Source organism: Lissotriton vulgaris, chromosome 1_1 (assembly GCF_964263255.1).
Source record: "Lissotriton vulgaris chromosome 1_1, aLisVul1.2, whole genome shotgun sequence".
NCBI lineage: Eukaryota > Metazoa > Chordata > Amphibia > Caudata > Salamandridae > Lissotriton > Lissotriton vulgaris.
This window is the reverse complement of record NC_141685.1, coordinates 530,361,806-530,385,664: the sequence shown is the minus strand read 5'-3', so window position 1 is coordinate 530,385,664 and position 23,859 is coordinate 530,361,806. Positions and strand designations below refer to the sequence as shown.

Sequence of the window (23,859 nt, the reverse complement as noted above, 5' to 3'; positions counted from 1 at the left end):
TGCAGTCAAGCAGTTGCTTTACAAAGGTACGGCCGCGTTCCCAGTGTTAAAGTGCGGGTTCCCCGAATTCTTTCAGCCACAGAATCTACCCAGATCCTGATAATAAGCCAGAAGAGCGGAGAAGTGACACATATAAAAAGCAGGGAGAGAACGCCAGTTTATAACTGGCACAGCGCCTACACAGATGTAAAATGGCGGCCACCATGATGCACAGAGACATTATAGTGAAGCAGATAGTCACACGCTGCAGCGGTAGACAACATACCCGGCAACAACATCCACTGGGTGCACAAAAGCAGCGTATCTCACACGATAAAATGTATGTCTGAAGTACACGGTGTGAAATATGACCGCGTGACCTTCTAAAGCGCGTAAATACGGGAGCGGCTGCACCTATACACAATGGAACTGTACTGCACTTGCAAATGGCGACTGATGCATTACAATATTCAATGGCGGCAACAGGATGACAAAAGGTAGTGTCAATCACAATGGCAGACCACGACATGTACAGGGCGCCAATATTCCAATGGATTTAACCCAGATGATAGATGGTTACTATGTTCGCGGAGGACTGTGGTACTGACCATAACAGGAGGGCAGTGGGAGTGCCTAGCTAGTGCACAGTGAACTGACAAGAACTGGGCATTCCACTGCATGGGGACAGGTTGCGGACTGTGAATTGAAGATGCCACAAGTCCAATCCCTACTGTAGCTACGGTGAAGGAAGGGACTAGACTCCATTATCAGAACCTGAGACCTGGAGATAGCTGGCATTGTTACATAACCAACAATTCACGCCACAGACTAGTACACAAGGCACGTATAAAGGGTACACACTGCTTCTAAGATTGAGCAAACAACGATTCCACCTATTGGGTAATCATTATTTCACGCGACAGCAATCAGAACTGGTGAGTGCAGCCTTCTAACACTGGCGAAAAAAGGGAAAAAAAGAAAAATGGGCAAGCCTGACAAACAGCAGCAAAAACTGACGTTTGAAGCACGATGACCGATTCGCAATGGCTCGTCTCACTCTGACACGGAAACTGAGAATGAGACGACCCCTAGCAGCATGGAAGCAATTCTGAAGGCCATACAGACCAATCTGCAGGATATTAATGGCAAACTCGATCATCGTACCAGCAGAGTAGACAGCATGGCGGCAAAAATAAACAGGGGGAAAGGCTGGATGCGGCTGAAACCCGCATTTCGGCGGTTGAAAATGAAGCACACACCAGTACTGGCAAATGCACGAATATGGAGAAAGTGCTAGAAGTGCTCAGAAATAAGGCAGAAGATTTGGAGGCGAGGTCAAGGCGGATTAATGTACGTATAGCGGGCGTACCAGAAACAACCAACACAGGCCGCATGGAGACCGATGTGGAGGAGATGTGTCGAACATTATTTGGTGAAGGTCACTTGTCATCGATTTTTATAAACAAACGTGCACATAGATCTTTGGTGCCCACACCTCCCGCGGGAGCAACCCCCAGACCAATTGTGGTTCGGGTCTTGAATTATCAGGACCGTGATAATATATTACGGGTGGCCCGAGAAAAACGACGACTCCCATATCAGGGGAATCAAATAGAATTCTATCCAGATTACACCATGGCAGTGCAACAGGCCCGGAAAGAGTTCACTAATGTCAAAACAAAGTTGCGAGCTCTTCAGATCGAATATGCCATGTTGTACCCAGCGCACCTCAAGATCGTATGGGAGGGTAAACCAACAATTTGGCCCACTCCCAAAGCAGCTCACGACTTCTTCAAGAAGATTACGAGTAAAAACAAAGAAAACCAACGTACCTCTACGCAGAACGACTCCGACTGATGGTCAAAGTCGATAGATGACCGGCTGCAGAGTTGGGTAAGACACTGGGACTTAACTGCATTGATTGCATACCACGGTTTGGAGAAGTGTGGCTCAATGGTTAGAGCAGTACACAAATAAAGGTGTGGGGTCCTACTACTGACCAACCTGGACCTCAATAGTCGAGAAACAGAACCAAGTGGCTGATCAGGATAGTTAAAGACAGAGTATGGAACTACACAGCCAATGAGTGCCGTGCAGCCAAGGGTTTAAATATTACCCAACAACTTAAGTATTTTTTGAAAAAAACTTTTGTATTATTTCATAAGAAAAATGACATCACGAATCTGACCCGATCGGCAGACACAAACAATCACGGACTCCAACCTCAGAAGGTTTGAACTGACAGCAAGAGATTGATTCCCGCCCAGCCGCTCCAAAACAGATTGTGGCCCGTTTCCTTCGTACAGCGCACATCTTGTGCAGCCTTCCTCAACTTAAAAATACAAAGAAAAGAGAATGTGAGTCCTCGCTGATTAACACAGATCGCCTTGGGCGCCCCTGATCTTGGCATCTTTGACACCACATTCAGAATAATTCCAGTGGTCCTTCCACTTCTCTCCACGCAGCCAATGTGTTGGCTGAGAAGGTACATCTTCACCCAGTCCTCGTCCTGAGGAGAACCTAGACTAAACAAGGTTCGAAACGCGTTGACCCCCAGCCTGTGTCAAGAACAAAGGGTGCAGCTAGGGACAAACTCCTACCACTCTCGTGGGCCCTATCTGTAATTTCATATAACTCACTATTCACAGGTGTTGTGTGACAGGCAGGCTATTCCATCTCAGTTCCGCCCTGTTCACAGGTTTTGTTACCAAAGGACTGGTTTATTTCTTTAATGAATTGTAAAAAAAGTGTTCAACTTGCAATCATGTGCTATTGAATCCATATCGCAGACAATAGCTGGTGTCATCATAATAATTTGATTATATGTTTTCTCATAATTTCCTTAAGTGTATGTTGCCTTTATTGTGATATTGTTGTATATATTTGTATATATTCTTCCACGTTTTTGTACTAACTGTTGTGATGGAGTGTCTATTTGATGTCATTTTTCTTATGAAATAATACAAAAGTTTTTTTCAAAAAATACTTAAGTTGAGTAATATTTAAACCCTTGGCTGCACGGCACTCATTTGCTGTGTAGTTCCATACTCTGTCTTTAACTATCCTGATCAGCCACTTGGTTCTGTTTCTCGATCAATGGTTAGAGCGGCAGACCCTGATGCAGAGGTCTAGCCCGGGACCGGGTTCAATTCCCCGCCTCGGCGGGTCTTGGGCTCAAAATTCCACTGACCTGATAATTCTCGCCTCGGTGCCTATTCCAATCATGGAGTCCCACTCTGAAACTGTGGGCAATAGCTTGCTTAATCTCCACAATGGCCCCCACAACGCTAAGGATGCCTGGCCTCCACCTTGGGGGTGCCCAGGAGTGGACGCCTCACAGGGAAAGCCAGGATGGGTTCCACAGCGGTAATCGTACAAGCGCCTTGAGACCCTTGCGGGTGAGTAGTGCTCTATACAAGTCTCAATTTACATTTACATTTTACGGTTTCCGTAGACTGCACAGCTGAGACATTCTGGTTGGTAAGTGTGAATCACTATGGTCCTATGAACAGTAGAGTTATAAGGACGTAAATGCCACGCTATAGACTAGACCTACAAGGCAAGTCCAGTGATTGGACGCTAAATGAGGAAACTAGACCATGATCTGACGGGCCAAATACGTTGAACCTGGCACTGAGCGAACACTATAGACAATAACATGTCTTCAAAGCTTGGGTCACTAATGGCTAGAGGCAACCACAGGCGTGGACGATTGTCAGATTGACCACACAGACATGACTGTACTATTATACAATCCAAGATCACTTGTCACTGATGGCACATTACAGAACGACTGCTGTTAAATACTCCAAGGGAATTGGTTATTTGTTATCTGGTTAAAAGATGCCCTGATTGCTATGCAGCTGCCACCGTCATGTATGATGCTAAAGTTCATTTTTTATTGTTTTCTGTTCTCTTTACTATTATATTGATCAGGAAGAAACGCTCCGCATAGACCACACTGATCGTCCACATCCATTAAGTTGGATGGAGTAGTGTTTCCTCAGCGGACCTTCACATGGGTACTCCCCATAATGTGTTTGATGGTTAACACTGTTATTAATGGGGTATGGCTTTGGCAAAATTGGACTGCCTAAGTGGGAGGGGGGTGGTGGGTTGGGAGGTTAGTTTGGATCATGGGACCTGATCACTTGAGACGCGTTGCTGAAATCCACTGGGATTGTGTTGATATAGGAAAGACTCTTGCATTGAACTGTTTTATTGTGAATGCAAGAGGGATAAAGTTAGACATGACACCACACGATGCACTGTCATTACTAACTGATGGCTAAGTCACAGGAAAGCGCGGGAAGGACGCATTTAAATTTAATAACCTGGAACATACGGGGCTTTGCAAATCCCAAGAAGGTTAGACAGATTTTTGCATGCTTTGATAGGTGGCAGATAGATATAGTGCTATTACAAGAAACTCACATAGATTCTGCCACGAAGTGCAAAATAGGGAATCGATGGGCTGAAGCCATATATCACTCCACATACTCTTCATACTCAAGGGGGGTCTCTATATTGGTGAAAAAAGGGGTCGACTTCCGGAAGGACAATCTGGTAGTGGATGACCAAGGTAGATATATTGTTTTAACAGGGAAACTCAGGGGGCAGAGGGTCACCATTGTTAACACCTATGGGCCTTACATAGACGCGCCAGATATTTATCAAGAGATCTGGCGGCATTTACACGACGCACATGACCACAAAGTGATTTGGGGAGGGGACTTGAACCTTGCATTGCATGACATGCTAGACAGATCGGGACCCACTGTGGAGCCACATAGAAAAGCAAGATCCGAGGTGCAGGACATCATGGATGATCTGACGTTGCATGACATATGGAGGGCGAAACACCCAGCTGCTAGAGAGGCAACGCATTCATCTGCTGCATTTGGCAGCTGGGCGCGTATTGATTATTGGTTAGGCTCAAACAACAATTTGCTGTGGACTGTGAAAATCAAACACATGCCTAAAACCCTCTCGGACCACAACCCTATACTACTGTCTCTCCAAATACCGCACTATATACCACCGCCCTGCAGATGGAGGTTCAATGCTAAGGCCCTCACTGACTCAGTATATGCAGACACCATTGCCAAGGCAAAAACTGATTATTTTCACGATAACACGCCCTCCATGCAGGATCCATCTCTGATCTGGGAGGCCTTTAAAGCTACCCTGAGAGGAGTCTGTATCAGCACAACTGCGGGAATTCTTAAAGATATTCACACGCAGCTGACACGGTGCGAAACAAAACTCCACACCCTTGAACGCCAATATGAGAGGACTATGGATCAGGCAATTCTGGGGGAATTACCGCAGGCATTAACGGAGAATCAAACTTTTGCGGAGGACGAACTTAAATATGTTCATAAACGTCCCAGAGCCAGGGCTTTTGGGGAGGAGGGGAGAGCTGGGAGAGTATTGGCGACTAAAATATGTGAGGGCCATAAGTCTCCAAATGTGTTACGAATTCGGAATGAAGATGGCAGTAAAAGTGAGGATACTCAGGCAATATTGCAGGGATTTGTCACTACATTTGGCGCACTATACCGGGCACAACCCACGGCAACGTCTGCAGAAATTTTAGAATATTTAGAAGATGTTGCCGTAGCGTTGCTCTCTGATGCACAGAGGAACTATCTGGCCCAACCGGTCAGGGTGGAAGAGGTTACTGCGATTATAAAATCGTTGCCCAATGTTTAGGCACCGGGCCCAGACGGGTTTACTGGGGAGTTTTATAAAACATATGTAGATCTCATTGCCCCTCACTTGGTTGAAATGTACGGGGATGTGTTTGACAAATCAGAATTACCACCTACCTTACGAGAAGCAATGATGATCGCCCTATTGAAGCCGGCTAAAGACCCAGAGTTATGCGACTCCTACAGACCCCTGTCTTTAATAAACGTCGATTCCAAAATTTTAGCTAAATTATTGGCATGTAGATTACAGCCCCTTATGACTAATCTTGTCCTACCGGACCAATCACGCTTCATACCAACCAGAGCTACTACACATAATACGAGAACACTTTTTGCACTCTCCCATTACTTGATGCCCACAACCAAGGCAGTGGCGGTAATGCTTGATGCCGCTAAGGCATTCGATTCTATTGAATGGCCTTACTTAATCACGATATTAAAAAGAATGGGGTTCCCCCTGTGTTTATACAATGGGTTCAACTGCTATATACACACCCTACAGCGCGCATCCAAATTAATGGTTATATTTCGAACCCAATAAACATAGAATGAGGAACGAGACCGGGATGTCCGCTATCTCCCTTAATTTTCGGCCTTGCCCTGGAACCACTGGCGTGTAAGATTCTTAAACATCACAATCACTCAGCGTTGCACTTCCCCTAACAGACCAGTGCACATCTCGCTATATGCGGATGATATGCTGCCTTACGTACAAGACCCCAAACAAAATTTGGACCCTCTCCTTCGTGAATATATTAAATTTGGACGACATTCTGGACTTCAGATTAATTGGATTAAGTCCTCCATTCTCCCACTGACGGACACCACGTTACCGCATAGTACGGGATTCCCTTTGGAATGGCAGGAAATCACGTACGGTACTTAGGAGTATGGTTTCACAGGGATCCTGAATTGGTCATCAGAACAAAGTACGGAAAGGTACTGTCATTAGATGACAAAATTACCAGATGGATACAATTACCACTCTCACTTGCAGATAGGATCGCCATTGTTAAAATGGTAGTTCTCCCTAAACTCCTTTATCTTTTTAACAACATCCCTATACAACCTCCAACTGAGGTTTTCACACGACTTACCACGATCGTACTGAGACTGATATGAGCAGGCAAACAAGCGTGGGTGGGACTTAGTACATTAACACTACCGTACGCCAAAGATGGAATGGGTGTGCCGGATTTTTTTCTCTATTATCTCTGTGATCAAGCGCAATACGCTACATATTGGTATCACCCGATCCCTTACCTGACCCACACAGCAGTGGAGGAGGGTGATGCTTTACCCATTCCCTTATCCTCTATTATAACCCACAATCGGCCCCCACTTAATGCACAAGATATTAACACGATTGACACCACCACTAAGGCATGGAAAAAACTGGGTCAACTGGAGAATAAACTACCTTCATATGCCCCCACACTACCATTAAACCACCACCCTGAGATCTCCGCCACAAATGAAGAAGTAGGAATGCACCTCTTACAGCAAGTGGGGATAAACACAATGGGCGACCTCTATTGTAATGGGATGTAAGACGGCGCAAGACCTGTCATTTATTAAAAACCAGACACTGTTCTTTTAATTCACCTATCACAGGCTACATGGGGCAATTAAAAAACTTTATACCAGCTTTCCTGAGGAGCCACAGCAACTAGACACCCTACAATTAATCATATCTTCTCCGAACACCTCACATTTAGTGTCGAGACTGTATACAACAGCACAGAATGAGATGCGAATGACAACTGACAGGGCACGTGAGAGATGGAATACGGTCCTTGACGACCCACTCACGGATGATGAATGGAACAAGGCTTGTGCAGTAACCCCAATGCTCACTCCTAATGGCAATCTCCGAATACTACACTTCAAATATTTGCATCAAACGTATTATTCACCTCTGAGATTGGTTAAATATGGCTTACGTACTGAGGCAAACTGTAAACGATGTGGGGCTGAAAGCGCAGGTTTGATACATTTAGCGTGGGATTGTTTACAACTACAAGCCTACTGGGTAGACGTGGTGGTGTTGCTGTCAGAAATGGTAGAGACTGATATTACATGCACTGTCCGTACCTGTTTGTTGGGTATATTGGAGAATGTACAGGCTCAGAAATGCACATTTTGTCTAATTGCCCTACTGTTGGCCAAAAGAAGGGTCTCATTATGTTGGGAAAGCAAAACTGTCCCTACACGAAAGGACTGGTTATGTGACATGGCCTACTGTCGTGATACCTTACTCGCGTATGAAGAGGAACTACCTGCGAAATCCCGGCCCAAGAACTATTGGCAATATCTTACCAGTTACTTGAATGCCCACCCTTCTAATTAATAACATGAACTAAGCCACATGTAGTCTCTCAATAACTGAGGTATAATGTAATATATGAGTTTTAATGGTGATCTGCTGAACAAAATGGATGGATGGATGAACGCTGTAGTGTAAAGGTCTGTATGATTCACTATGTTTTTTTGTATTGTTGGAAAAAACAATAAAAAAATAAATAAATAACCATCTCCCAGTATTTTTCTTAATATTTTTTTCGGGGGAAAGTGAGCAGTGGTTGGGTCTTCCCATAGTGTTATCAGGCTAATGTTTATTGGGGTATCTCTAATCTCTCTTAACCGTATTATCATTACTTGTAATCCCCTTGAACTTGAATATACTGCTTTGGTGATGCGACTTCCCACCACCGAGAAATTTCTTGTTTCTTTAATTTCTCATAATCCTGTAATAGTTTTCCTATCTCATTCCTGGTTGAAGATAAAGCTTCTCCTCTCTTTTTGTTTAATGTTACTCCTGCTTCATCAAGGAGTTTGAGAGCTTCAAGCTCCCCTGCTGTACACTCGTCATCACTCATGTAGGTTGGCAAAACCACCCCAAGGGCGGTGCGAACTTCTGTGGCTGGACTCGCTGCATATTAATATTTCACTACAAGTCCCGGCGTGCATTGATACTGGAGAGAGAAAAAAAACAGCACACCTGAGGCCAATACAAAGAATGAAGCACGCTGGGAATCTGTGAAAGCCTGGAACTGATGTGCTATGCAAAGTCGTCTCTGAAGAAAGTGCGTGAATGCACTGAAACGCGTCTGGCGATGGACATATCAAGCGGAGCTGTAACCTGGTTCCTTGGATTAATAAAAGTTGTTACTCACCAGCTGGAGGAGTGCGTCTTCATGCAGGAGCATCTTTGGTAAAAATTAATATGCAACGAGTCCAGCCACAGAAGTTCACACCACCCTCTATATATCGAAAAGGTCAGTCAGACCTGAATTCCAGGACTGGATGTGTGGCGCAGTTGGTTCCGTATATTGAGTAACACGTTTACACCTTTGGGGCCCACTGAAGTGGTATTGGTCCAAAAATGATTTTGTCATGCACACAACCACTGGAGGTTTTAATTAGGCATAAATGTTTCACTACAAGTCCCGGCGTGCATTGATACTGGAGAGAGAAAAAACCCGGCACATCTGAGGCCAATAAAAAGAACAAAGCCAGCAGGAAATCTGTGAAAGCCTGGAATGATGTGCTGTGCAAAGTTGCCTCTGAAGAAAGTGCGTGAATGCACTGAAACGCGTCAGGCGGATGGACATATCAAGCGGAGCTGTAACCTTGTTTTTAGGATTAATAAAAGTTGCTACTCACCAGCTGGAGGAGTGCGTCTTCATGCAAGGGCATTATATATATATATATATATATATATATAAGTTCCACCCCACAGCGGGCATAACGCACTCTCAGAACAAAACACGCCAAGATAAAGATATGCTCAAGTTTCTTTGATGGCTCCTCGTAATGCGTCTCGGCTGTACTGCAGCCTTGCTCACACGTAGGATGCTGTGCACAAACAGTGTCATAAGTACAGGAAATTAAAGGTAGAAAACAGACTACATCTCCACTCATGATAATACAATGATTTCGGCCATCTTGTAGTATTAGTTCACAAGTGTAAAAACATAGGCGTAAGTGTAATAAGGAGTTAAAACATGTGTAGAAGATATACGGTATTACATTTATCCAGGTTCTGACTATGTATAGCAATGATGGAATTTGGAGATAGCACAAGCTAATAGGACACATGTTTTAGGACACGTTTTAACTGTATATTACGCTTACTCCTATATTTTTACACTTATGAACCAATACTACAAGATGGCTGAAATCATTGTATTATGGAGAGTGGAGATGTAGTCTTGTTTTCTACCTTTAATTTTCTGTACTTATGACACGTTTTTTGCACAGCATCCTACATGTCAGCAAGGCTGCAGGTCAGTCATAACACGTTTTAAGGAGCCATTAAAAAAACTTCAGCATATCTTTATCTTGGCGTGTTGTGTCCCGAGAGTGCGTTATCACCGCTGTGGGATGGAACTTGGAGTAATTAAATTGCCGGTTTGCCTCGCCGGCGCATGCACCACTTTCCTTTTTCACTGAAAAAAAGTTATGTTTAGTTAGAAGGTCTTAACATCAGTACAAAAAACAGAAATTGACTAAAAAACAGTTAATACCCCCCTATCCCCTTACCTCTTCGCACTGGCCATGGAACCGCTGGCCGCGTGGGTACGCATCGATGCACAGTATCGTGGCTTTGTGTGGGGGGCGGACCTCTCGGACAGAATCGCGCTATACGCGGACGATGTCCTTTTCTTTATGACTGACCTTCACCGCTCTGGCCCCTGAATACTGGAGATAATGCAGGTCTTTGGTGAAGTGTCGGGTCTTTTCCTCAACCAGCGCAAATCGACCCTGTGGCTGCTGGGTGGAGAGTTGGAGACGTACCCCTGGGCCTCGGCCTTGCAGGTAGCGGTTGGTGGTCTAAAATACTTGGGAGTCTTCCTGTCCGAGTCTGCCACAATTGCATGGGAGCGCAATGTACTGCCGGTGTGGGACAGAGTCCAATCGGACGTCAAAACCTGGTCTCGCATGCCCCTTAATATATATGGCAGGTCTGCAATCTTCAAAATGGTCGCCCTCCCATGGCTCCTGTACCAATTGCAGAACCATCCATATAGGATTGACCCACAATGGTTCCGTCGCGTGAATTCCGTACTGGGCCGCTTTCTGTGGGCCGGGGGCGCTTCCAGGGTAGCGCTGCGGACTTGCTTTTTATCCACGTACTGTGGAGGTCTGTCTACTTCAGACCTCCTGTCCTACTATCAGGCCTCCCATCTGTTGGTTCTGAATGAGTGGTGGTACGGCGACCACAACGACCCGGCATACGCACTGGAACACTTCTTGATGGGGGATGCCACGCTACATACCCTTTTATACTCGGCTAGGCGGCGGAAGAAATTGCCGCGGGTCACTCAGGTGGTCTTCGTAATCTGGAGACAGGCGATGCGCCGCATGGGCTGGTGGGGTAGGCTAACAGCGGAGACTCCACTATGGAATAGCGGACAGCTTCCCGCACTTGCTTCGTTGTCGGAGTTTGGTGGCTGGGACGCCATCGGGATCTCCTCGCTTGGCCATGTTCTTGCGAGGAATACCCTCAAATCCTTTCAGGACCTCCGATCCGAATTCAGCATGTCCAAGTCCCAATTCTTTAAATATCTGCAATTCTGTCATGCACTTGCACCGAGTCTGGTGGGGCTGGACCAACTTCCCGAATTTAGCCCTGTGGAGGCCAAGCTCTTCATGGGAGATTTGGGGGATAAGAAAGTCTCCAAAATATATCAAACTCTTGTCACTCACTGCTCCTCTTCTCTCCTATCGTTGAAGGCCTCCTGGGAGACAGACATTGGCCCGTTGGATGAGGATGACTGGAGGGAGGCCCTTGAGTTCCCTCGTGGGGCTGCCATAGCTGTGCGACTCCGATTCCTAGAGTTCAAATACCTGCATAGGGCCTATTACACTAGGGAGAGACTGTGGAGAGCTGGCCTCATTGCTGCCCCGGAATGCCTGAGCTGTGGTACTGAGAGAGGCACGCTTTTGCATACTGTGTGGTCCTGTGTGGGTCTGACCCGATTCTGGAATGGGGTGTGGAATTGTTTGTCAGAAGAACTGGGGTGGGACCTTCCCCGCACACCCAGGCTGGGTCTCCTTCATGTCCTAGAGAATGTAGGTGGGAACATCTACAAGCGCCACCTTCTGCTGCTGGGCCTGGTCGTGGCCAAACGAGATCTGGCGAGAGCCTGGAAGAGCGACCGTGCCCCCCCACTTAGTGCCTGGAAAGCGGGCTTAGACTTCCTTATGGGGCTAGAATTGCCTGTGTTTGAGGCCAGGGGATGCCCCCGGAAACACTACAAGATCTGGAAGCGATGGGCGGACTACAGGGGATTGACCTTGGAGCCCCCTGTTGACCTAGAGGATGTACAATCGGCCGATGGAGACCTCGGGGCCTTGGAGGGTACTTGATGCCTACTGTGCTTTACCTGTATACTGTGGTGGAAAGTTAACACGTGCACTGGGTTAGGGTGGGATTAGGAGTGGGTAGCGGGGGGGGGAGTTTATCTTTTGGGGTACTTAGCGGGGCATGGGGGTGTGGGAGGGGGGCGATTTAAGAGTTTAGGCTATGTCAACATCCTGTTACATGTATGCCGTTGACCGCGTCCTCCTGCTTGTGGAGAACTGTACATATGCTAAGCCTAAACTTTTAATAAAAGCAGTTGTGAAAAAAAAAACAGTTAATATGCAATTATGGTTACAAAAAACCTTTAAAACACTCAAATTAGTCCGTTACAGTTCAGTGAAATAACTAACTTTTGCCACTGTCTTGCACTGCTTAAGACTTCACGTATTGGATGTAATAACATCACTGATATCTTGAGTACATCATTGATAATACATTCTAACCCTTGTAGAACCTGTCCAGTAATTTACTGCCTAAAAAAGTTAAGTGTAGCTGAGGTTGTTTTTTTAATAATGAAAATAATGCACTCTGTTTTTTGTTGTTTTTTTTATGATTAAAATGTTGTCTTCTCCTTCACAGCTGCCATAGAGGGAGGAGCGCAGCTAAACATGGTTGGCCTCTTTCGAAAAATAGTTGAAAAGGAAGGGTTGCTTGGACTTTACCGGGGTATTACACCAAACTTTATGAAAGTGCTTCCAGCGGTCAGTATTAGCTACGTCGTTTATGAGAAAATGAAAGAGAAAATGGGAGTGACCTCAACATAAAGGAAAATTATCCAGCATGTGGTTTCTAAACCTAAACCATTTTCTGTAACACTTGAGGCACATCTTTCTTTATATTTTCTTACAAATTGTTCAATGCTAAATATTTTTTGCTGACGGACGAAGTGACACTGCCTGTAAGGACAATGATTTTTGGTTTTTCTGTTTTTAAATGTTGTGTTCCTTTAACATTGTGAATGTAGCAATAGCTGCATCTTTAAGAACGTTGCAACATTACCGAAGAAACCATGTGTTTAGTTCCTCAATTTTACACAATTTTATCTCTTGGATAAATTGAAATCAGGTTTGTGTAAACCACAATCCACTAGTAGAGGGAATATTTTAGTTTGGATCTACATGCAGCCTGAAGTTCCCTGGGATTAGGACTCCATCAATTGTTTAAAAAGTTGCAAAACTGTACTACCAAAAGCATCTAAAATAATATCAGTTGTTAGGTGCAGAAAACTCACGTTTAATTGAAGTGCCAATATTCAGAGGTGGCATCGCATTTTGTTCAAACAATTATTGCAAGAGAAAATTATTGCACGGGAGAAATTGAGTATTTAGTCTGAGTTTTAATGTGTGTATATCTTTATTTTTGGCGATGATACACCTGCATTCTGCCAAAAAATCATTATGCATGAAGGATATTCTTGATGTTTCCAGCAGAGTTTGCATACATTGCTCTAGTATTAGAGCGGTTCACATGCCTTTCTCATTACTAATGTACAGTAAGGACTAATGTGCTCTTTATATTGTGAGCATTAGAGGTTTTAAAATAAGTTCACTATGTAGATTTTGTATGACTTTTTCAGCATGAAGACTTATTGTACACTAGGTTTCTTATAGAGTTAAATATCTCACTTTTTCCTTTTGAGAAGTATTGCAACACTGACACGTTTATAGTTGAGTTTTCATAGTCAAGACAAAAGAAGAGATGTGCACTTGAGCTTCTATCCAAAACTGAATGTGTGTAAAGGGGATGAATTTCCTTTTTCTTTCAATTATCTCTTATGCAGCTATGTGTATGTGAAAGCAGAGGGAAATGACTGCTCTAAGTTCATTAACAATGCCTTAAAGTCCTTTGACAAATGCACAAGCCCCTTAAGATAATGATACCCACAACAGTTCATGCGCCAACTCTGTCTACTATCCTAGACTATCCTCATTAAAGCCAGACTTTTTTGCCTAACTTGGGTGGAATTATTTCTTTAGTTGTGGTCGCTTACATCACCAAACCCTTTAATTTCAGTGCATGTCTAGGAGTAGTACCTATTTTACTGAGGTATGGGAACCCTGTAGAAGAGCAATTCTCATTTCACTTCTGTTCCTTGTGCCTAAATTGAGCCCTCTTTGTTTGTTTATTCTACAATATGTAGATTTTAGCTTGTCTTTCCTTAATGATTAAATTTAATAACTCAGCCTTTCCGTTTTCTTAAATAATTTCTTTCAATAAGCGGTCAGCTAAAAAAAAGAGCAACAAATGTTGCTCACCATAATTATATCTACATTTATGTGTGGAACCCTATTTTAAAATTCAGTAACACTATTTTCAGGTCTGGCCTTTGAAGCAGCTAAACTTGTTTCATCACACTATTGTTTAAGAAACAAAAATTATACACAATGTACATATATATAGAGGCTTTTGTTCAGCAAGCATTGATTGGTTTGTTTAATTGTTATTCGCATTTTGCTTCTGCCTTCCACAATATTCAGTATGGGGAAGAGGGTCAGCCCACTTTACCCATTGGCTCCCTTCATTTTGAGTGACTGTCAAAGCCTGTATTTATTGTTCACATCCTCCTATAAAGAGTTTGTTTCTCTCCAGTGATAAACGTGGTTCAAAGCTTGCTCTTTTTATTTTATTTCTGTATTAACCCCTTCGACGCGGATGACAAAGCCAGCTCGTCATGGGCGTTACCTGCGCTGCGCGGATGACGAGCTGGCTTTGTCACGTTACGCGGGATTTTTAAAAATGCCGCGCACAGCGGGAAAAGCCGCCGCGGCGAAGCGGTTAAAACTAAAATCCATCTACTTTTTGCGTGAAATTTGGGTGCTAAATTAGATGGTGATTCATTTTCTGTCTTGGTTAACGTTGCTATAATTTTTTAGTAACATTTAACATTTCTACTGTCTGAGATTTGAATCCTTGGTTAAGTGGTGATTTATTAGTTTCTCCTTCACAAACCATAATGTTAAAATGTATAGTGTGACTATAAGGCTTGCTGCTTGAAAACAAAAATCAATTATGAAACAGCCACATCACTGAATGTATTTTAAAAGCTTGTGTGTTGTGAAAAGTAACTACTTTCCTATTATCCTCACTATTGATTTAATTCTATCTTACATTTTCTGGTTGTTAGAACTTTTCTCAACAGAATTAGTTACCAAGAATCATGATTACTTAAAAACCCTGTCAAAAGATTGGAGAGCATATTAAGACATTTGAATACTCGGTCATATTCAATTAAGCAGGCCTTTTCCAGTAATTTCTCGATTCTGAGACCTGTTCTTAACTTGCAAGAGCCAGGTTGAAATCGTTGTAGGGCTGGTTTGGCCTTTCATCCTTCTGAGATCAGTTGACAGTTTATTTCCGTTATAGTAATACTGGTCCTTCATAGTTTTACAAAACTGCAAAAAATAAAGCACTGATCAAGAACGTTATGACAAGTGTACTTTGGTAAGCCGAAAATGAAAGCAAAAAGTTTCTTGCTTTATGCAGCACTTCTATTTTACTGAGAAACATATAGATTAAGACATAATTGATGTGTGACATCTGAAGATGTGTTCGCTTGTATGCACTTTTAAAGAATACTTGCTGTGCATCAATTACACTGTCACCTACCTCTGTTTCACGGCATAGGCTGCTGCATTCATTTGTCAGCATTGTTTACGCTTCGGCGTGGATGCACATTTAGATACTATATTTTAACAATAAGAACCTAAAACACATTGAATATTTTATTTTTCTAATGTGAGGCTAAAATTCAGAATGTACCACTTAAAATAAATGAACAACCAAAAGTATGACTGATTATTTCAACATATAAAATTATACATTTTCAACTCTAAATATTTACCCTTAAGCCTAGTGTTAAACTAGTGCTTTTCCACCCCCTTTTCTGAATCGTTTCTATGTTTAGGGCAAACATGTTCTGGAATTAGTTTACTTCTAAGCGAGGAATGGTTTCAAAGTGCCCCTCACTTCATCGATCCACCAAGAAAGCAGGGAAACCTCTGTCATATCTCTTGACTACAATATCCTGGTATATATTAATTAGCTAGATAGCAAAGTGGTTAGTTTTCATTTTAATATTTTATTGCAGTCTTGAAAGTTTGACTAACCAATACTGATGAGAAGTTGTGCCTATTTTTCTTTTGCAACAGAGTGTGTACAACAGTCCTTAAGTAATTCTCATATTAGAGAATGTGATTCCGGGGTACTTCATAGACATGTGCTTTCCCTCTTCGAGGATTTGCTATGAAGCAACTAGTTGTATCGTTTAAAGGACTTTTGGTACATCAAGGTCATTAGGTGCTTGACGTACCAAAAGAAAAGTAATTGATATCTGTTTTGTCCCACGTTTACATCATACCAAAATATTAGGCAAAAAGAAAATCGCTAGTGTAGCCGTAGAAACTTTGCATTGGACATATTTGACTTTTTGGGATAGTTCTCCTAAACATTGTTTTTTGCAGCAGTGATCAGGGTTCTGTCCACCAACCATATTAATATTCAGGGCAATCACCAAGAGCACCTGAGTACAGATAATATACTATTTAAATCGGACCTCCTGTAAGAGCCCTCCCCCTCATTCTCAATCCACTAGGAATGCTGCCACTTGTTAACCAGCTCCTGACAATATTTCCCTACAAAATCAAAAATCCTAGAATCCTTCCATTCCCTACACCTGCGTGCATCGCTTACTAGTGCCCAGTATATGAAAGTGACCTGAAGAGTCAGGAATGATTTGCAGGTGAATCTGTATCACATGCTTGGTCCCCATGTGAACATAATTTGAACTGTTTATCCTTTCAAATGAAGTATTATAGGTTATGAACACTCCTTCCATGTCCACTTTTGGGTCCTTCTCTTTAGAGGGTGTGGAGCTCATTACTCACGGCTTTGTCAGATGCAGATCTCATTTGGATATAAGATCAGCATTCATATCCTTCAGGTTTAGCATAGCATGCCTTGCTTTTCTGCGGTCACCCTTCACTTCAGCTTTTTACTTCGGTCTTGCTGGCCTGTATTTGAAAATATGAGCACAGGGCTTCGGGCCAATCTCCAGCAACACTATACCTAAATGGAATCTGAATTGTTATCAGTATGAGGGGTATCACATTGGGTGCTATACCTATTTCTGCACCTGCCAACAGAATGGGATCAAGGTCACCCCCAATTTTCATCTTTGCAGCAGGTTCACCATTGATAAAGCCCCCCCAAATTCCCTCAGTCGCTAATGTCTTCTTCAGGAAAGGCAACCATTCTGCAATTGCAGGCTCTGGGGTTGTACATACTTCTCTTTGAACCGCCTATTTTCGTAGCCCAACTGGGTTGTAGCTTACTCTTGCTGCCACATGGAGTTCTCTTTCTTGTATTGTACAACATTAGTCAAAATGGTATATTGTATGCAAGGGCATAATGCTGGCTGGATTTGAACAATAAACAGAATAATGCAGGGTCTCACTTTGGTGTCCTTTAAAAAACAAAAATCTGCAGATTTGAGAGAAAGTGGATGGGTGAGTGTATACCTTGGACGTAGAGGTCACAGAAGGTCTACACATGCTCTTTAATTTTCCAACTTCTCCATAACGGTGTTTTTTTTTTCCTGTTTTGGTGCCATTCCCAACATAAACTGTAGAAAATCAGTTAAAGTCCTGATTTTTTTTTTATCACCATTTTGTTTTGTAACCAGGATGTCCTGTGTAACTTTTGGGTCTAGATGTGGAGCCTCACACATGAATGTGCACAGTGGGGTGCTGAAATAGGTAGTATGTCACACCGTGCCTTCAAGTATTGTCTGCAAGGAATCAAGGTCTAAAAATGGGAATGCTTGCTTACATTACATCTCTCATTACTGTACTTTAAAAATGCTCAAATTACATCTCCTGACCAGGTAGAATCTGCTTTAAGATATATGTGGTTCTAGAGTATCCTTCGTAATTCTGAGGCATGAATTGCACGTCCATCCGAAAATATTACATTGGTTTCTAAGGTTAGAGAAGATCATACTTGTACTAGTTGTTCTGATATAACATACTGATATTGTAGTGGAATCAAATTATAGCAAAGCATGAGTGGTTTAGAAATGTATAAACGGCCCCAACATTGAAAGTACTATTTTGCATGATGAAAGGTGTCCTGTAAAAATGTTTTTGTATTCACATTAACTTTATCCTATTTGTTTACAAAGTATTGCCAAATTCTTATATGACAGGAATTGTCCCACACCACTCCCATCATATTGAATGAAGAACGTTGTGGTGTTGCGGTTAACTCCTGCATATCATGTCTTATGATGTTTTGTAATTTTTTTCATTGTTTACATTGGGCGAGTTGCTATTCTTATGCACATGTAAAAAACACAACAGATGAACAATTAAACCCTGGATATGCAGTTTTTTGCTCTGCTGCCATGCCAAAATGCATTGTTTGTTGTGCTGCATCTGTTTTTCTAAGGCTGCCAATTCACAAGATCATGAATTGGATCTACAAAAAACGATGGTTGAAGCAAAATGTTGTCAGGGTGTTCCAGTATGACAGCCCTCCTTCTGCCCAATGCAGGATGCACTAATCTCCTGCCTGGTAAACCTGTGAAGTGCAAACAATTGCATGTTGCAAGAGTCGCAACTGTGTGATTTGCTGCACAATGCTTTAAATACCGGGGCAGAGGTCATGGGAGGAAACTCCGATCTACGTCTATGCTTCTGCCTTTCCCAGTCATTCTCCTTGGTGACCCTTGTCTCTTACAGGAGCAGAGCTCTGAATATCATTGTGAAGCAGAGATGTGAAGGAAAGGTCATCTGTTATATGATGAAAGCAGGGCAATTGCAAATGTTTATTCCTGTTTGGGATAACGGGTGTCATAGTGTTCCTCGTTACAGTGGGTGGGCTCCTTAAAGGGGTGCATTGAAGCACTAAAAATGTGTTTGCAGTTTACAACAAAATTGATACATTCTGTTGCCTTGAAATCGTGCATTAGTTTTGTAACCACTTAAACTATACAACTTTACATTGCCTATACTTAACCTTTTGTACGTTTTTCTCGTAAAAGTAGCTTCAGCTACAAAGGGTAGTTAATTAATATTTCACCTGTGCCTAGAAAAAAACTTATCTTCTAAAGTTTTATATTCAGAATACCAAAAGTTGTGTACTTCAGTTTTTACAGGTGAGAGCAAGTCTTTGTGCTCTTTGAATCTTTATGTGCAATCTGGGTTTCTATTAAATATGTTTGATTTCTTATTCTGGCATTCTTGTGTATTTATTTGTGAATATTGTGTTGCTTTTGGCTAGTCAGCTCTTTCTTTTTCATTGACTCATGTGAAGCACACAAAAAAGTAAGGAAAACCACTGTATCAAATACAAACTACCACTTTCAACAAATCTAAGCCGTATAGTGAGCTTGCAGTCAGTGAGAGCAGGAAATGCAACATATAGGCGCTACACAAGGCACTGCAAATTACATTTCTGACTGCGAACTTGCTGTATGTGCCAAAAGGTTTTAGCAGCATAGGAAATCCTGTTGGAGGGTCAGCTGATAATGTTTGCTTAGCTTCCTGGCGAAGGGCTTCTCACCTGTACTGGCCCCTACAGAAACCTCCTTGTAGGAAAGTTGCTTTTCTTGACTTTGCAGCCTTATTTGGTCATTTCCCTCTGGTTCATCTCAACAGTTCATGCAGTCCTATGAGCAAGCTTCTAAAGAAATTCTGAAGTCCACTACAGTGGTGAAGACGGCCCCAGGGTAAATCTGAAGTAATAATGGTTGGTGAACTGAAGATTTTTAAAGATTAGCTTTACTGTGCTCACTCTACACTGCCCAGAAAATACCCAGTTCTATAGCTGTCAGATAAGCCAAACAACCATGGATCGCCTTCTGTAAACTGGCAGCTTTACTAATGTCTCAGGTTTTCCACCTATGTCAGGTACTGATTTAACATCACTGGTTGCAAGTCCAGAAAATTCATGAATCCCTTTACTCCTTTTTGCCTTTCTTCATCAATATTTTAGAGATGAATGGCCTTGTGAGTTTGTTGCAGAGCCAGCTACACCTCAGTCATGATACACAGAGGTCAAAATTGGGGATCCTCCAAGCCAAGGTTTCCATTGTCAAGGCTTTGGAAAGACGTTTTCGCCCAGTAAACGTTATGGGATTGGGATTCAGTGTCCGTCCTGCATCACATTCTGGCGCTTTCCACCCACCATTTGTTCTACAGAACTACTGTTAAGTGTAACGGCCTTAACTCTATTGTCATCCGTGCTTGGGAGAATGAACTAACCTGAAGATTTTCTATCATGAAAAATGCTGGAGATTACATATTTTTTAAGGTACAGTGTCCATTGATTGATATAACACTTGTCTATCAGAATGGTGCATTGGAGCCCTCCATAGACATGACTAAGAATATTACTCTAACAAATTAGCAGTTGCCTAGAAGGCTAGTTTCTTGGTTGTTGAAAGTGCTGTTTCCATTCTGTGACCAGGAATGTTTTACCTCTGTATGTCCAATCGGCTAAATCAGAAGTGATTTTCACTGCTCTCAGGAAGACGAAATTAGTTCAACCAAGTTTATTGCCTATTTTATAAATAATGATGCATACACGAAACAATTATTTCATATTCTTAAGATCTAATGCGGAATATATTCAGTTGGTTCATAGCCAATATCATGCAGCTTTGTACTAATCAAATCAATTTACAATCTATTGCTCTTCAATTTTAAAATGCAAAAAGGGGTCTGATAAGTCACACCTAGGCGACAATCTTGATTGTGGTGACTGTGGAGGATGGGCACCCTGCACAGTATGAATCAACATTTAACATAGCTTTTAGATAATATTTTCTATGGACGATCAATGCATGATAAAAACTGAAAAATGAGATAGGGACGTATTCTTAGCCTGCAAAGAAAGCATATATTATTTAACAAGACCAGGTAGCAAAACCAGTATAAGTTCTTTTCTGTGCAATCTGTATGATACTGTAGATAATGATAACAAATTGTTTGTGACACCACTAAATTAAGGTACCTTTGTGAAGTCAAAGTCGCATAAGTGGGCTCCAAATGTGCCCTAGTTTAGTTTTAAGAAGGGAATTTATTTCTTAATTAAAATATGGACCTTAATATCTGTCCTTGTTGGTTTCAAATTCATTTGAAGAAATGCCCTGATATGCCAATATCTGGCCCTGCTCATAATTGTGAAGTATATTTTTGGAAGTGTGAGGCGAGGGAATATTTCTGATTCCTTTCAAGCTCTTTTTGAATGAGTGAGCGGACAGATTAAATACTACTAAGGCGGGCACTACCTGAATTAAAAACATAAAGCAGGGCCGTCTCAGCACACAGTTTGCCTATAGCACTTAATCCAAACTCAAGACATGATTTCATGTGGGATGCAGTTGTTATCTGAAAATGCTCCAGATGTAACTAGCCTTAAGAAGTGCAACATCAATATTCATATTTCCATTACATACAGCAGGTCAATATTGTACTATTGGGACAATGGAAGTATCAGATCTTCAAGACTGTTAAGAGAAGTACAAAGTCCTATTTTGAAAAATAACGTTGAAGCCCCACTGAACACTTTAGATGTTAATTTTGAAGTGACGCTGGCCAAGATGACAATGTTAGATTGGAAGATATCTCCAAGCGCTTTTAATTACTACTTAGTTTATGTGGCAAACTAATAACTATAGCAGATGAGAAGAATACATCAGCCAGATAAATATGAAAAGGTGTGGGAGCCAGATTACACCCTTGTTTGACTCGAGCTAGCTGGCTTCTGTTTTTTATTCAGTCTTTTTTTGGTTTGTGTTTGGGCCCGGGATGGTACGTAGAGCTATTGCATTAACTTATAATAACACCGGGCCAATGTTCAATGCCAACCCTTTTCAACCAGAGTCTCTTCCTAATAAAAGACAGTTAAAGTTATTGCTGAAATCCATAAAGCAACAGAAAAGTAAGCCCTTATTGATTTGGACTTTCATATCAAAGATCACATTTAATGCTGTGATACACTCACAAGTGCTGTTCTGGGTTCTATAGTCCACCTTGGTTCAGGGGCTGCTCACTTTCTAACCAATCATCAATGACCAATCAAAGACAAGTATTTAGGGAAACACCTTACTTTCAATGTACAAAATGGCGAAGTAGTCCTACTAAGCCAAGATGGTGGTATATTTCTACTCTCCAGGACTTAATTCAATAGGATTGTAAGTTTGAGATCCGAATGCAATGTTGTATTTGAGCACTATTTCAGAGAGACCATTTGAGCCGGGGCACTGGCGCTGTTAAGAGATTTTAATAACAGTTCTATTTCAGGTAGCATGATGGTCAGCCAATCAGATGTGTCATGTGTGAATGAGCTTTCCATTGCAAGTGTGTTACCACCATCTACTTCATTTGTCAGGGAGTGCCAATCCTTTTAGGTAAAAGTAAAAGTGAGGTCAAGATCGTGTTTTTGTTTTTTTGATGGGTTGGTCTCAGAGACTGCATTCTGAAAGGATTTGGTGTTATTCCTTTCAGTTATCAAAGAAAAGAATAAATGTATGTTCTGCATAAGATAATGAGGAGGGATTAACATTTTTTTCTGTTAATATCCTCTTAGAAACTATAAAGGAATTCTTAAGAGGAATACATTTGGAGATCTGTTTAGGGAGTGCAATATCTTGTAAAGTAGTTTATTTTAATGATTTCCCTGCCAAAATGAGTTGCTTTCTTGCTTCCTGTTTGCTCAGGCACAATCTAATGTTATAGGTCAGGTTGCCACTAAATTTTACTTGATGTGTCCTACTACTCTGGCATGCTAGTAGTCTTGCAATTTTTAGTATGTACGCCACGTTCCCTTGTTGTGCATGGGACAGGTGTGCACCCATAATGCAAGGAAATTCCTGAGGTTTTTCTGGTGCCAATCGCTCTAGGAATCTTTAAAAAAGCTTTTAATAGTGTGGTGGTGAGCCTCAGCAAGTCCTACCAGTGCAAGGGATTCGCCCTTCCCTTCACAGAGTCCTCAGACCAATAGGAAGAAGTTGGCACAGAAACTGGAATAGAAAAGAGAGTTTATTAAACCTCATGAGGTGGAACTACATTCACACAGCACCCTTCGGTAATGTATGAAGTAGCACACTGAATGGAAGGAGCTTGGTTCTATTATACCCACCCAGGGGCTCAAATGAAGTCGGTACAAGTACAAAATGCTGGTTGTAGGTACATATAAGGTCATACAGAAAGTGCACAGGCAACAAGTGGGAGGAGCTAACAGTTTGCTAATTCTGGTGGACACATCCTGACAGTTACGGACTACAGCAGCTGCAAGCTCAACTGAGCATGTGCGAAGGTGGAAGATTCTAAATATATCACGTCTCTTGGCAGATTTCAAGAGTAGTTAACAGGAAGGTAGGACAGAGCACATGGTAGCACATGGCAAACAAAATGGCTGACAGAAATACTAAATGAATAGTCTCTAAATACAGGATGTCTTCTGCTAATGCTTAACCTAATTGCTGCCAAATTACAACAGACGACCCTTTCAGCATTAGCTGAAGACATGTGTTTATCTGGGGTAATCTAGATTCGCATCCTGTACATTGATGCTCATCATCTCAGTTATTTCTTTGTTAAGCATTTGTTGTGCTTTCATTTCTGCAATATTTCTTTTGGCAGGTGTACAAGCAGTGATGCACATGGAGCAAAGCATAGGACCACATTGTATACAAGCACAGCATGTAAATAATATCGCCAACAGTATACATAAAATAGTCAGTAATTTCCAGTCCCACGTAGCAAATAGTGTCCAGAACCAGGTCGAAAAAGT

The 23,859-nt window shown here is 42.1% G+C and overlaps 1 protein-coding gene and 1 long non-coding RNA gene across 2 annotated transcripts in view; both read left to right on the top strand.

Annotated features, from left to right (window-relative positions):
* Positions 1-14,872, top strand: part of SLC25A24 (solute carrier family 25 member 24) — a 306,063-nt gene extending 291,191 nt beyond the window's left edge. The window contains exons 10-11 of the mRNA XM_086953894.1: positions 12,643-14,694; positions 14,836-14,872. Coding sequence (XP_086810020.1) covers positions 12,643-12,827 — 185 coding nt within the window. The 3' untranslated portion in view covers positions 12,828-14,694; positions 14,836-14,872. The remainder of the gene's footprint in view (positions 1-12,642; positions 14,695-14,835) is intronic.
* Positions 14,873-14,947: 75 nt separating this feature from the next.
* Positions 14,948-19,290, top strand: LOC147747427 (uncharacterized). The gene is made up of 2 exons (XR_015308292.1): positions 14,948-17,007; positions 17,097-19,290. It is a non-coding gene; the product is annotated as an uncharacterized LOC147747427 (long non-coding RNA).
* The last annotated feature ends 4,569 nt before the right edge of the window (positions 19,291-23,859 follow it).